Raw genomic sequence first — 15547 nt, forward strand, 5'->3', positions numbered from 1 at the left:
AATTCTCTAGACCTCTCTCTTCCAAGCTGCCTTTCCCCTAAGTTCTCTGGCCTTATTAAGGTCACAATCCCCACTGTTAAGCCAGCTTCAGAAAGAATTGGAGATTCATAAATGTCTTAGTCAAAAGGGACGTTAGTAATCAACTCATCTGGTCCTTTTAGCACTGTGCCTTTCAACAATGTGTTTTTGTTTTGCTTAAATGTCTAAAAACAGAATCCTCAGAAATGGGTTTAATCAGGTCTCCATTCATCAGCACCAATGGAAGGAATGCACTGATATTATAGCCTCACAGAATCTTTGAGGGCAAAAGCACTTTCTAGACCATCTGGTAGACCTGCCATGTACTGCAAGAAACATCTTGAAAGCCCAAATGCTTAGACTTTTTGTCTTTATCTGAACAGGAAACCCACTATCTCACAAGGCAAACAGTCCATTTTTAAACAATTTTAATTATTTGAAAAGCCCTCTTAAGATGAACTGACATCTGCTTCCTTTTAATTTTTCTAATCATGTATCCTGATTCTGACTTCTGGATAAATATAGACTACATTCTATTCATTTCATCTGGCACTCCTTAGGTATAGAAAGGCCTCTATCCCCTTGACTAAAACATCCTCCATTTCCTCAACTGTTCTTTTCCAGAATTTTAACCCTCTATTATGTTCCAGAATGTATTCCATTTTATAAATTTCTCTCTTGCATTTTTCCTATAATTAAGTGTATTATTCTAGTTGTGGTTTTTCCAATGAAAAAGCAGAGGATGCTACATCTTTCAAAACAAATAGTATATTTCTATTATTTCAGTCAAAGGTATCATTAGCATTTTGAATGGTTTTATCTTATTATTGATTTACATTAAGCATCTGATAGAGTAAAAAAAAAAACAAACCCTTAAAAATACATTCTGATGTCACTTCTACCAGCAGTGCAGTATGATTCAATCCAGACTCCTAGAAGCCAGCCATATGTATGCAAAGGTTTTCTTCTTTGTAGCTCAATTTTAAGGCTTTACATGTATTCATATTAAATTTCATCTTATTGAATTTGGTTAATTGTTCCAAGCTCTTAATATAATTTTAGACACTAAACATATATTCAATATATTTAATATTCTCTTCAACTTCCTGTCCTTCAGGAATTTTATGTGTGTTGTTTAATGTTGACATTCAAGGCATGAATATAAATGTTGATTAGGTCACCGCCTAATAAATACAAGCTAGATAAATGTACAGTGGTGATAGTAAAAAGTGAACAGATAGTTATGACATAGACCCATAAGTATTATGATAAAGCAGTATAGGGTATTGGGTGAAGGAGGGTATCTGGGAAATGTAAAGAGCCTGTAACTCAGATTGAGGGAGTGGAATTAAGGAAGCTTTTTGGAGGAAATGAGTTATACAAGCAATGGTTAGAAAGATGAACAAGTTATCCAGGTAGAAAAAAGAGCCGGGGAAGGATGCTTCAGGGAGAGAGGAGTAAAGACTTAGGCAAGAGAATGTGTGGTTTACTTAAGAGATTAAAAGATGGTTGGTTGGCTGGAGTGTAGTAGTGGCACCACAAAGGAGGAGTAGGCAGGAGACTGTGTTAAGAAATCTGGATTTTAACTGCATTGGGGATCCCATGAAAAATCTGAAATAGTAAACTATATATATTTCAACTGCTTGTGGTGCCAGAATAAGAAAAGGAATGGATGGTGGCAGTGTTGGAGGCACAAAGTTCAGCTAAGAGGCTGCTGTAGCATTCCAGGTGAGGGATGGGGTGTCTAATCTGCCTGTGGGTAATGAATGCACCGGTCCTGGAGCACTGCCAGGATTTGCCTCATCTCATCCCACCTTCACTCCCATGGTAATGTGCCCCTGAAAATGAGTATATTAGTTTTATGCCTTGGCTTCCCAAGCAGCTTTGCCAACAGGAAAAATAAAGCTGGAAGGAGAAATTCAAGTATTTTTTAGTATCTGGGATTCATTTGTTTTCTCCTTATTGCAAATGGAAACTCTTGGCTTTCTAGTTCCATGAACCTTTCCAGTGAACCTGGTTAATGTTGAGTGAGTCTGGCTAAAGTCAGTCTATCCTCAAAGTAGTGTAACACTGTGCTACTTTGGTGGGATGTTGATATGCACTGAAAGAATAAGAGTTCCATGGTTAAACCAGTTTGGAAAAGGCTGGATTAACCGAAGTCAGTTAGGATTCTTGCAGGATTTTGGGGAGACTTGTATACATGTAGACTGTAAATCTCCTACAGGTACTATGTTTTCTGAACTTAAATGACCACAGGAACTAATTTTTGTGGAGATCAATGTTTTGCAGAATATGCTCCAGGAGATGCTTCACAATTTACTAATTGTGCAACCTCAGAGAAGTTATTTAATCTCTCGTCAGTTTCCCTATCTTTAAAAAGACAATGAAACGCTTGCCTTATAGGGTTAGTGTAAGGATTAGATTTTTAAAAATGTATGTAAAGTGCATTAGCATGGTGTCTGGCACCTAGTAAATTCTTACAAATTATTTTTATTATATTAGCATTGTTATTATTAAGAGAAGAGAATAGCATAGTGGATAAGAGTATGGATTTTGGAGCCAGACTCCTTGGACTCACATCCCAGCCCTGGCACTTACTATTGCAGTGACTTTAGACAAGTTATACAAACTTCTTGTGTCTCAGTTTTATCTTCTGCAAAATGGTGGTGGTGTTGGGATTAAATGAGAGAATGCTGCCTTCCTGGGGCACCTGGTTGGCTCACTCAGTTAGGGGTTTGACTTTTGATTTTGGCTCAGGTCAGCTCTAAGGTCATGAGATTGAGTCCCACCTTGGCCTCCACAGTCAGCATGGAGCCTGCCTGAGATTCTCTCTTCCCTCTCCCTCTGACAAGCTCCCACTCCTGCTAGTTCATGCTTGCTCTCTTTCTCTTTAAAATAAAAGAAAGAAAAAGAAAGAAAGAAAATGCTGCATCCCTTGTATTTGGAGAAGACAGACTTGCTTTTCTTTTCTTACATTTTTACAGGTGGATGAAATAATTTTCTCCTCTTCATTTCCAGAATATACTTTTCTTTTTTAAATAAAAATTTATTATAATTAGGCACTTTGTATTATGTTAATATAGGTAATTTTATCTGTGGGACTATAAGCTCTTTGAGGATAAGACCTCATCATCACTGTACCCAGGACAATGTGAAAAGAAGCCACAGCAAGTATGCCACTTTTCACTTTAAACAAATGTAGTGCCTGAATTTGAGCTTGGAGTTGGTTATGCATCATAAGGTGGATATTCTATTTATCATAGGATTAACCATACAAGTCTTTAAATGTCATTTATTAGACAATTTCATTCTTAATGTATATCCATTTCAAGACTACACATAGCATATTGTATATTGTACAGTGTTGAAGACAATGATCTGGGTTTTTATAACATGAAGCCTCCAGGCCAGCACTTTTATTTCAGACTGGAATAAAAATGCCATGCTTTGATAGTGCATAACTCATATATTGCTTATAACAAAAGGTAAGCAAGAGTACTAATAAATTCTTTTGAATACATAAAACCTAAGCCAAAAAAAATCTATGGTTTCATAGTGAAAACACATATATAATATATTCATATTTGTCAAATAAATATATATTAAATAATATTATTACATATAGCATAATGATAATATATAAAAAACACAAATTAACATATACATTAAGAATTTGTTTTTAAAAAAGGCATTCTACAATGCTATAATTTTGATAACACTTCCTTCTAAGTATGGAGTTTTTTTATATGTTATTTTTTTCCTAAGTGATCTTTTCACTCTCTACTGCAATATTTCTCCAACAGGTCAGTGCCTTCAGGAAAAAAGAAAAAATATATATCACGGAAAATTACACTGGTACCCAATGTGGGGAAAATCTAAGGCAATGATAAGTAAAATTTCCTTGTGTAATCTCTTAAAATAGAAGTCCATATTAAAAGAATTTAAACCAAGGAAAACATTTGAAAAAATAAACTTGAAGGATGCCTGGGTGGCTCAGTCTGACTCTTGATTTCAGCCTAGGTCATGATCTCAGGGTTGTGAGATCAAACCCCATATTGGGCTCTACAGTCAGTGTGAAGTCTGCTTGAGGTTCTCCCTCTCTCTCTGTGCCTCCTCCTGCTTGTGCTCTCTCTAAATAAATAAATTCTTAAAAAATAAAATAAAATAAAATAAAATAATAAAATAAAATAAAATAAAATAAAATAAGGGGCACCTGGGTGGCTCAGTGGTTGAGCATCTGTCTTTGGCTCAGGTCATGATCCCTGGGTCCTGGGATCGAGTCCCACATTGGGCTCCCTGCAGGGAGCCTGCTTCTCCCTCTGCCTATGTCTCTGCCTCTCTCTTCGTGTCTCTCATGAATAAATAAAATCTTTTAAAAAATAAATAAAATAAAACCTTGACCAAAACACAGAAGATTAAAAGCAACACTGAGACTTGAAGAACTAATGTTCTAGACTGTAGTCAAGAGGATAAGACATATGGAAGGGTAACAGGCAGGGTGCTTTATCCTTTTGTTTTTTTTTGTTTGTTTGTTTTTTGTTTTGTTTTTTGTTTTTTCTTTATCCTTTAGTGGGAGAAAGAAATGATAGCTCCATTGGCCTCTCCTCGTATAATCTGATAACTCTCCAGATTTGCTAGGGGGTAAGTACTAAGGAATAAAATGAGGTCTCAAAACCACTGATTAAATATTTCTTTCATTGCTCATGGACAGTCACCCACAGATTCAGCTTTGTATTTGGTGTTTACATATCTAGTAATAGCAAGGGCTCTACAGATGTTGGTCATAAAATATGAGCAAGGGTATAAAAATATCACAGTTCTTTCTATTGCCCATTTTGCTTAGTGTTGTACCTCTTCATGCAGTAAACACTCAGTAAATATTTATTAAGCTGGCATATTGATTTCTGCTTTTTTTTATTGGATTAACAAGACATAGCTTAGATTGAAAGAGCCTTCTCATCATCCAAGCTCCATCTGACACAAACAGGAAATGAATTTGCTTCTCCCAGTCCAAGCCCAGTTCCTGGCAAAATGGAGCTACTCATTGCTAAGCTACTTTTTTTTTTTTTTTTTTGAGGGAGATATTGTAACTGGGAAGTTGGCAACTTGCTCTTTCAAAGTGACAACTTTCAAAAAGTCTACCTAACACAATTTAGCCTAATTCCAAACACATCAGAAAATGGACTGTTAAAAAAAAATCTCTCCTCATGAGCCAGCTGCCTCTCTGTCCTCCTACCCTTTCCCTAATATGAAAAAAAGTAGATTATTTTCTCCTTAGTTCGTAAAAATATTCTTCCGAGAATGATTATACCTGTCACGGATGGAATCTTGAAATAAGTTAAATGTTAAGGTTTATATGCTAGGAATTCCCGAGTGAATTGAAATCTCCATGCAATCTTTGGTAACATTATTACCAAACTGTAGGAATAAATACTGTCCATAAGGAAGTAGGTCTGTTTATTGTTGAAACAACAGGATAAAAGTTCTTCTCTCATATTTCTTTTGGATACCCCAAATTTTAAAATATTATTAATTAGATTGATTAAAAACATTCTTAAGCAGTTTGTTGTTTTTTTTTAACTGTTGCTATTCAAATGTCCTGTACTGTAAAATGTATAAGAAATGCTCGGCTGCTCACAGGAAGCTAGAATAAGAAGCGAGACTGGCATCTTCTTCAGGGATGGAAATCTGCCTTGCCTACTTCTCCTCTCACCAGAAGTATCTCAACAGCCTTAAAATGTATTTCCTTCTCTCCATTTGCTCCTCACCATTGGAATTACCTTCTTGAAACATAAATCTGATTATGTCATTTTGCTATTTAGATTCCTTTGTAAATCTTCCTTTATCTGAAAGAGGAAAAGTAAGGTCTCAGTGTACTTATTATAACAGGTCCCTGCTTACTTTTCCCAGGCTCATCCCCTCCTTGTCCACATTACTTGATATGTACTATTCCCTCTGCTAGAAATGCTCTTCTCATGCACTGGAATACTCCTACTCATCCTCTAGGACTCAACTCAAATGGCCTTTCATCACAAAGCCTTCCTCACCCTTTGATGACATGTGACATGCTAGAATGAGAAGCGAGACTGGCATCTTCTTCAGGGATGGAAACCTGCCTTGCCATGTCATTCTTTTCTCTGTTCTTTTACAGTAATTGGCCTAATTTCTGTGACAGTATTTGTAGCACTGAATTACAATGATATCTCTGTGTCTATTTCATCTATTAGATGGAGAACCGCTTGAGGCCAGGGATTGGCTTGCTCATCTTTGCATCTCCAGAGAGAACTTAGCATAGTCCCTGACACATATGTATAATCGTTAAATGCTTTTACACAAACAGAATGAAAGAATGAATTGGTTTTATACAACATAATTTCTTCATCATATAGTAGATGCCTTTCTAATTCCTTTATTTATTTTTTTAAGATTTTATTTATTCATGAGAGACACACAGAGACAAGCAGAGGGAGAAGCAGGCTTCACGGGGAGCCCAATGAGGGACTTGATCCCAGAACCCTGGGATCATGCCCTTGGCTGAAGGCAGACGCTCAACCACTGAGCCACCCAGGCATCCCTCTAATTCCTTTAAAAACCCTCAATACAGAAAGGTCTACTCTGCACAAAAGAGAAATTGATAGTTAACTACTTAATTAGTTGATTTGGTTTTGACAGGGAAGGGTGGGAAGGAGGAGATGCTCAGAAAGGCAGAGGACTCCATTAGCCTGAAAGACTTGAATGCATTTGATATTTTATTTTATTATTATTTGCATTTGATATTTTAGAGATCCAGACTTGCTTTCCAGTTTGAATTCATCACATTAGATCTGCCAAATAAGGATTATAGTCACCACTGCAATGACCACCTATGGTTAATAATACAGAGTCAAACCAGACCAAGAATATAAGGCTATCTTCCAGAACATTACACATTCTGCTAAAATAACCTTTGAGACCAGAAAAGCTGTAGAGATAGTTCCAGAAACAACCCCCAAACATGCAGAACAGTCTATTAGGAAGAGATGCAAATCCAGTCATCTGAGGAGATTTTCACATACTTTAGTCGGCTACACCTAAATTCATAAGTGGGTCCTTAATGTCCTAAAAACATATGAGGATGTCAAACATCACCACTGGCTGGTTGGTCCCATCCCTGGGGTTTCATTGTCACCTCAAATATTTCAATTTTTTTAAATATCATGCTGCTGAATGGGAAGAACCTTAAGTGAGTTTATACATTTTAAATTTAGGCTAAAGTTGTTCCTAACCAAATATTCACAAAAGCTTGTGAATTCAGGGTATACGCTTGGTGTGTACTATATGACTGCCACAGGACTAAGTGAAAAAACTGCCATTTCTCCCCTTTCCTCTTCTGGCCTCTCTGCCTTCTCAGTTTGGCAGGAGCAGCTTGCTGAAGGAACACTTTTGGAAAAAGCTTCCATTGAAACAAATGAGGAGAGTTTGATTTAGGGCTTTGTGAGACAAAGCTGTCCTCGGGGGCTTAGGGAGCTCCAAGCCTCTTGGATCCCTCTAGGGGTCATTGCATAAATTGCAAGAAGACAGCAGCTTAGACACACGTGACAGCCCTAGCAGGGGATGACTCCGGAGAAATTGATGTATTTTGTGTCAGAAAACCTGCCTTTGGCACAACTAAAGAGAAATGTGAAGTGTAAAGAATAAGTAGGAGATGTTCTTCCTTGATCAGATGGCTCGTATGCCGGTATTTTTCCTCTGTTCTACTCATCTAGGATTTCCTACTATGCTCCCAGGGTAGAGACCCTATCCTCATGGTGCATAGCCCTTAGCTCACTTGTGGGAGACAGATTAAACGGCATGCATGTTTGTGAAACCTGGAATCTGCTATTAATAATTAATATTAAGATTATAATGACTCTAGGCCTGATGAGTCATTCAATTCTCAAGTGATTGACTATTCAATCATTCTACAAATAGTCATTGGACACTCCCATTCCTCCACCAGGGCCATAATAGGTAACCCAGACTGCCACTTGGGCCATGGACACAGATGATTGCCAAGCAAATGATGACTGATTTTTCAAAATAATTCCCCACCCGTGCCTCCAAAAATAAACAGACAGAACACAGTAATCCCAGATTTTTTTTTTTTTTAAATCAATCTACCTACTTAAGTTCTCTGGTAGTTTTGATGTAATAGCCACATTTTGTTCAGATCTCAGATATACAGGCCCTGCAGGCAGTTACATGTTCCCCTTAGAAACAAGTGTTCACTAGAGTGGGCTCCTAACCTTGTAGGTAATGACAACTTGCACATTCTGAATCAATGAGCATTTGCTAGTCACATCCTATAGATCAGGGTCTCACAGGCACTAGTCATTTGATAATTATGGCAACTGAGAAGTAGATGTTGTTTCCACTTTCCTGATGGAGAAACTGAGGCTCTAATGGGTGGCAACCTGAGTGACAAATGTGGAACAAGAACCTGGGTCTTCTGAGTCCTGGACCAGGGGGCTCTTTGCTACATCTCACTGCCTCTGTTCACATTTCTCCTCACTGATCCTATACCCCTTTCTCTTCCTGCCCACTTCTTCCAGCACCTTGGCCCCCATTCCCCAGGGCTCAGAATCTTCTCTGCCAGAAGGGAATTTTGCTAAAAAACAATACAGGGGCACCTGGGTAGCTCAGTTGGTTGAACGTCTGCCTTCGGTTCAGGTCGTGATCCCAGAGTCCTGGGGTCGAGCCCCATGTCGGGCTCCCTGCTCAGTGGGGAGCTGGTTTCTCCCTCTCCTTCTGCTGCTCCCTCTGCTTGTGCACACATACTCTCTCTATCTCTCCCTGTCTCCCACTGTGTCAAATAAATAAATAATTTTTAAAAACTGAATACACCAAGGTATAATAACTTGCTTATAATTGCTTGATAATTTGATGTCTGCATGCTTTCCAATTTTATTTGCATTCTTAGAAAGAAAAAAAAAAGGAAAAACACAAACCCAAGCCTGGCAGTGAAGGAGTGAACATCAACTATTAGCTTTGGTCTCAGTTTCCCAACCTGATAACATGGAGATTTAGATGAGTTGATTAGCAAGGTCTTTTTAATTCAGTTCTGTGGCTCTAATGGGGGAGTTGGAGAAAATGCAGCACCTCCCTAGGAGAGAGAGCTCAGAACTACAGGTTCACAATTATGTCTAGACCCTTCTACCCAACTGAAGACACCCTTCTGTGAGCTCCCCCCTCCAAATTTGGGTGGTACCTTAATAAATGGTACTAGATACTGGATATCTCTCTGTTTTCACAATTGGGTAATAACACAATCAAACCTGTTCACAAGGTGCGAGCAGTTCTCTGATTTGCTGGACTTGTTAATAATCAGCATTATTCTTTCCTTTTGCTTTCAACTGCTGGTCTCTTTCTGACGAAGTGGATTAACCACACACCATGGGGTGATCCTGGGCACCTACCCCAGCAAGTGGGTGTTTACTTCCCAGCGAAACTTAGCACACAGCACTCTCAGGAGCAAAAGTGGGCTTGGTGCATGAGGGCTATGACAAAAAGTGCTCCATGCGAAATGCCATTCAGGGACAGGAGTCTGAATGTCCCTGTCGTGGCTCAAGGGAATGGTGTCTGTGTCACCAAAGCCATTGTTGGCACCTGGGCCCCATCACAGCTGACAGGGCTGAGTGGAGGTCAGCTGCTGGCTGCTACTCCCAGAGCAGGTCCCTGGGGATCAGCGCAGGCGCGAGCAGGGGAAGCAGCTTACCTCACCTGCTCACCAGGCTGCACCAGAGAGAAATAGAGGGCTTCCATCTCCATTACTGTCAGAGTCTGGCATCTTCGCCAGCTCTGAAATTCACAGCAATGGAGAGATGAGGGAGGAGGGAGAAGAAAGGAGGCACAAGCCAGACAATCAAAACAGCCACAATATTTTAGAAGTGGAAATTTCTAGCTAGAGAATATTTTTAAAAACAGAACAGGAGCACTGGAAGAGGCATCCACTGAGCCAATGCCCTTGTTTTATAGAGGAAACAGCTAAGAGGTAGAAAGACAAAGTGACTTCCCTGGGATCACAAAGCTATTAAGTGGCAGAACTGGGACAAGAATCTGGATCTTTGGGCCTTTTACCACTCAAAAGAAGGCTTGGGAGTCTTTTCTTTAATACCAGACACTGGCAGGAGAGCCTCTTTTGTGGGAGCCTAGTGGAGACAAAGGGTGCTGACCCAGCCAGCACCTGCAGCGAGGAGCAGGTGGTGGTGCCTGTACCTTGCAGGTTGACTCCTCGGGGCACCGGCCCCCCCTGCAGCTCCACAGTGGGGAGGTCATCCTCTGCCGCATTGGATGCGTTGCGGGGCAGGGCTCTCCTGCCTCCAAATGCAGGCCCAGAGGTCTCCGACATTCTCAGCTTCACAAGCTCCTTTATGGGGGCAAAAGGGAGACACAGAAAAGGAATGGGAGGCAAGTTACAGTTGAGACAAGGATTCAAAAATAGAGAAACAGACATATCTGTGTGGGATAGCACTGGAGCAACACATTTTGAGTTTCACATAAATAAAACTTGAGAAGTGGCTGTAAGGATTAGTCTAATGATGGAGTATCCTTCCCCAAGGATCTCAGGGAGACTTCTTATTTGTCAAAACATATGGAAAGCAGAAGAAAAGGGGCTTATGGGAAGAAATGGGAAATGTAAAAGATTTTAGAAAGTAGGGTTGTTGGGTTTTTTATTCCCTCATTAACCCTACAGGCAACATCTTTGTAAGGAAGGTTTATTGTTGTATGCCTGTACCTATGTCCATTTCTTACAGACCTATGAAGCCCTAAGTCACTTTTAAGAATAAAGTCATCCAACCATGTCCAGATAAATAGCATCCTCCAAAGCATTCATGTTTGCAAGTTAATGCAATCAAGATTTAATGAGGGCCTACTATGTGCCAGGCTGCTATCTGGGCATCTGGGTTACATCAGAGACTAAAACAGAGGATTGTTGACCTAGAGAGCTCCCAGCCCAGTGAGGTTTAGGGTGGAGCACACACTTTCCAGAAGTAAACAGAAAAGGGTGTAAGAGGGTGGCCAGTGCTTTGGAGCCAAGACCACACAGAGCAGAAGAAGGCAGATGGAGTCTGGGTGGGTGAAGAGGGTACATTGCAATTTTAAATAAGGCTATAAATAGCCTTTCTTTAAATGTACCTGGTGCTAACTCTGCCTTTGCTCCTAGCCTGCTTCCCCATCCTCTGGAGTTTGTACAGGCAAGGAGCCAGCTCAAACACCACACACCCCACTGTCAGGCCCCAATCAGTACTTGTTGACCAACTGACCAAATAAAGGGAGCCCTTGTTTCTGGCCCAAATGGAGCTTTCATCTTGATCACCTGGATCACCCAGCCATGACTCTTGGTTATTTGGCTCTTTTCAAAAATTGAGCACACCCTCAAAACATGAAGAGCCTTCACTATAGAGGCAACCAGAGTAGGCTGTTCTAGAAACATGTTGAGCAAAGGCAACATAGCTGGAGACAAATGAACCACTTTCTAAGGTATTTGGTCTGGGAAGGAGACAGCGATGTTTGGAAGTATAAAGTCTGAATAGGTTTCCATAAATACCTGCAGGCATATTTACACAAAGTCTCTAGTGAGCTGAGGGCACAGGGAGAAAGGGTTAATGATGGAGGGAGAGCATGAAAAAACAGTCCTCTGGAGGAAAATAACCAGGGTGGGCTTAGAATCACTGAGGGAGGGGCGGGTTTGGGGGAGAACAGAGTGAAGCAGTAGCCTGCTGGGAGAGAGAACCCAGAGAGCAGAGAGTTGGGGAGCCCCAGTGCTTACCAGGTAAGAGGAGCCTATGCAGGCCTGCTGAGTGAGTGCAAGAGGGCAAAAGCACCCCCTTCTCCACAGGTTTTGGGGTGGGGGTGGGGCAAGTGCTCAAGTTCAGCTCTTGCACTGGAAGGACACATAGGGATGGAGAGCCAAGCCAAGAAAGTGTTCTTACCTGGCTCTCTCTCTCTCTCTCTCTCTCTCTAACTTTTTGTCTCAGCCCTCCCCAGTCTGCTCCCCTGGGAAAGCACTCCCAAGTCCCTCATTCCCCTCTTCTGGCCTTCAGGGAAGCTTGGAGGAGTACTTGAGAAGTCCCCTGCTGGGCTGGAGTGGGACTGGGTAGGAACAAAGATGGGGACCAGGAAGGGCAGGGGACAAGTGGGGGTGCCTCTGCGCCCTGCCCCCTAGACCCCCAGCAGCCACCTGAGGGATCTCTGGACAAGGCTGGCACAGGGACACTGGGGCAGAGGGCCCTGGGCTCCTAGCTCCCGGGCAGGTCTGCGGTGAGGCCAGGCTGGAAGCAGGAGGCAGGAGGCAGGAGGGAGGAGGCAGGAGGGGCAGCTACTTACCTGCGCTCCCCGCCAGAGGTGCCCTAGTGCAGGCTGGCTCCGTGTAGCTCAGGGGCACTTCCTCAAAAGGACGCAGGAAAAACAAGAAAGTTGGCTCTTAAATAACTTCCTAACAGCCCCAACCTCCTCCCCCCGGTCCCCACAGGGTTTTCTCCTCCCCCTTCTTGACAGCTGGAGCAAACGGAGCAGCTTCTAGGACTTTCTACATTCTTCTTCCATCCTGCTGTGTTATTCTGGCCTGAGCCCCTCCTCCCACTGCACCCCCCTGACTCCCACCCTGCTTCCCCTCCCCATCCCCACCTCCAGTTCTGGGCTCTCTCCAGTGCCTCCAGACCTGCCCCCTCCCTTCCCTCCGAGGGCTGGAAGGGTCTTCTCCATGCAGCAAGGTCCCTGCTCTGGGGATTCTGAGATAGGCTGCCTGGCTGAAGGATGAGTTTGCCCTCTGGCAGACAGGTCACAGACAGCTGTGACTATACATCAAGCAAGAGCAACGTGTCCTTCTTGTGCAAATAAGGCTGAGAGGCATGGTCTGCCTTCTTGAAACATCCATGGGAGCCTCAGCTACCACCTAAATGCAAGACTTCCCACAGGAGGGGAGGCCCAGCCCTGGGGAAGATGAGTAAATAACTTTGAGTGTCACAAAAATTAGAAAATAACACTTTGTTTTTTTCTGAAAACCATCTTGATTTATCTTTAAATGACTGAAGAAATAGAAAAGAAATATATATTTTCTGAGTCTCTGTATCTCTAAATACTTCTATTTTCAGACATGACTATTTTTAACCTTCTTTACTGTCTTCAAATTTCTGACCTTGCCCCTTGATCTAATTTCATAGAGAGAGAGAGAAAAAAAAAGACGCCATTGGTTAGCAATTCTCCAAAATTTTTTGCTACCAATCTATGAACTTGCCTGCAAACTTACTCATCTTTCCCCTTTTTCTTTCTCTTACCAAAGTGGGAAAGGATTCCAGCCACCCCCTTGTCCTTGGCCAAGAGCACAGGGCTCTGCCTTTTTGCCTGTGATCCATGTAACCTGCTTCTCCAGGGCCTTGCCCTACTGCATATCCATTCTTTTTCCTCTATCTTCAAGCTCCCACACCGGCAGCTGCTTCCTACCATTGTTGACACAACTTCAAGGCAAGTCTCTTCAAGGCTTGTTTAAACCTTCCCTTGGCCCACATGCCCCCAGCTATCCCTTGCCACTCTCCTCTTCATTGCAAGCTTCTGCGATCTGGCATCTGCCCCCATGGTTCTATTAAAACTAGCTCAAGGTCACCAATGGTCTATTCTAAATCCAAAGGACAGGATTTTGTTCTCATTTACTCAATCTTTGGAGACATTGGACTTGCCCACTCAGGTCTTTCCCCCTGGATTCTGGGCATTACACCCTTGAGGGTTTCCTCTAGTGCTGCCCCTTTGGATAAGCTCATCATTCCCATCGTTCTCATTTCCCATCTGTATCCTGACACATCCCAAATCTAGGTCTTTAGCCATGATCTTTTCTAGAACCTCAGATTCCCCAATTTAACTGCCTCCCAACCTTCTTCACTTGGCATGTCCCAGTGATAACTCACACTCATCATGTCTAAAATGAGATGTGTAATTTCCCCTGAGAACCTGGTCCATCTCAGAAGCTCCCTGTCTCAGTGAATGCCACCACCCTGCATTCTGTTGCTAAGCCAGACATGTGGTGTTGTTCTCAACACTTCCTTCTTTCCACCTCCCCCATCCCCAAATCCAATCCCTCAACAAATACTTTCTATTCTTCCTCTTAAAAATCTCTTGAATCTACCCATCCACTCCCACTCCCACTGTGGAGGCTCAGACCACCACATCATCCTCTGTTGTCAAAATCCCCAGAACCACCTACCCCTTCCAATCTTACTCCTCCAATCCATTCTCCATACTGCAGTGAGACAGAGCTTTGAGGGGCTCAAATCTGAAATCAAATTCATTACACAAGCTCTTTTATCACCATTTCCCTTTGCTCTTAAGATAAATCCCAAACCTCAGTTGACTGGGTCTCTGCAATGCCAGTCCTACTTTGCCCTCCAACCCCATTTATTTTGCTCTCTGTGGCGTGCTGGCCAGGACCCCCACTCTACTCACGTCCTGCCCCACCCCTGCACTATGCTCAAGCCCCAGTGATTTCACTGCTTGTACCACTTGTACTGCTGCCAGAAACATATTCCTCTCCTTTCACTCTTCTTACCTTAAGACTATTTCTTCTTGACTCTCCAGATCTCAGCCTAAACTGCACAAATGCCCTGGGGGGAGCTGGCCTTGTCCTGGTGCTCCTCATACAATGCAGCCACTGTTTCCTTGTCTGTGCTCCCACTAGACTGCATGAGGGTAGAGACTCTAACTGGAGTTCTCCTGGGAGAGTCTGCTGACCATTCAATTACTCAAAGTCCATCCTTTTCACATTCTTTGCTGAGTGCCAGAGGGAGATCATTCTACTCTCTTGGTTCTCCTGGCAAAAATCAAACCTGAGTCCTCAGGATTCTTAGAGACTCCCTTGTCCATGTGGGTCTGGGGAAAAGCAGGGCAGCTCTGCACTCTCCAGTTTAGGTGGCACAGCTACCAGGATCCCTAAGATTCCTGGCCATGTTGTGCATTCAGGACAGGCTTGTCATCCTCACACCTACCATCTCAGTGTCACTTTTGGCCTGAGACTCCCTCATCGTTGTGTGGCTATACACATGTATTGTTTAGTTCTCTAACCTCACCAAACCACTGACCCAGAAGCATTACAAACATAATGGCTTTCCTTGTGCCTAACAATTAGTGTCAATAAGAGAATGTTTGAGGGCACCAAGCCCTAGCATGTGGCTGAAGCCCAGCCATGTTACAGAGTCTCTCCTCCTCACTGATGCTTAGAAATCAGAATGAAGTTTTCTGGCCAGATGAGGAAACTTGAGCTATGCCAGAAAAATGTGATTGCTGTAGAAACAGCTGGATGAATAGACTCTGAACTCTGTGGGGTATTTTGTTTCTGAATGTTTCTTGTCTGGCATGGAGGTGACACGGTATAGGTATTTAAGGAATACCTTAATGCTGCATGTGGGGTCCAGCTGAGAAAACAAAAACCACCTCAGGTATTTTTTAAAGGGGGAATTGAACACAGGGGATTGGTTACACAGGTAATAGAAGAGACCAGAAGCCAAAGAGGGGAAAGCAAGTC

General features: G+C 42.4%; 1 protein-coding gene across 2 annotated transcripts in view; it reads right to left on the reverse strand.

Annotated features, from left to right (window-relative positions):
• F13A1 (coagulation factor XIII A chain) overlaps positions 1-14685 on the reverse strand; it is a 163844-nt gene extending 149159 nt beyond the window's left edge. Inside the window, exons 1-3 of one of the 2 annotated variants that reach the window (XM_025445092.3) lie at positions 14576-14685; positions 12364-12424; positions 10252-10402 (exon numbers count right to left, since the gene is read on the reverse strand). In XM_025445092.3, coding sequence (XP_025300877.1) covers positions 10252-10384 — 133 coding nt within the window. In that variant the 5' untranslated portion in view covers positions 10385-10402; positions 12364-12424; positions 14576-14685. Of the gene's footprint in view, positions 1-10251; positions 10403-12363; positions 12425-12663; positions 12747-14575 lie in introns of those variants that run through there. The other variant, XM_035710518.2, reaches the window with a different exon arrangement.
• Between the last annotated feature and the right edge of the window lie 862 nt (positions 14686-15547).

This window comes from Canis lupus, chromosome 35, assembly GCF_003254725.2.
Source record: "Canis lupus dingo isolate Sandy chromosome 35, ASM325472v2, whole genome shotgun sequence".
Classification (NCBI taxonomy): Eukaryota; Metazoa; Chordata; class Mammalia; order Carnivora; family Canidae; genus Canis; species Canis lupus.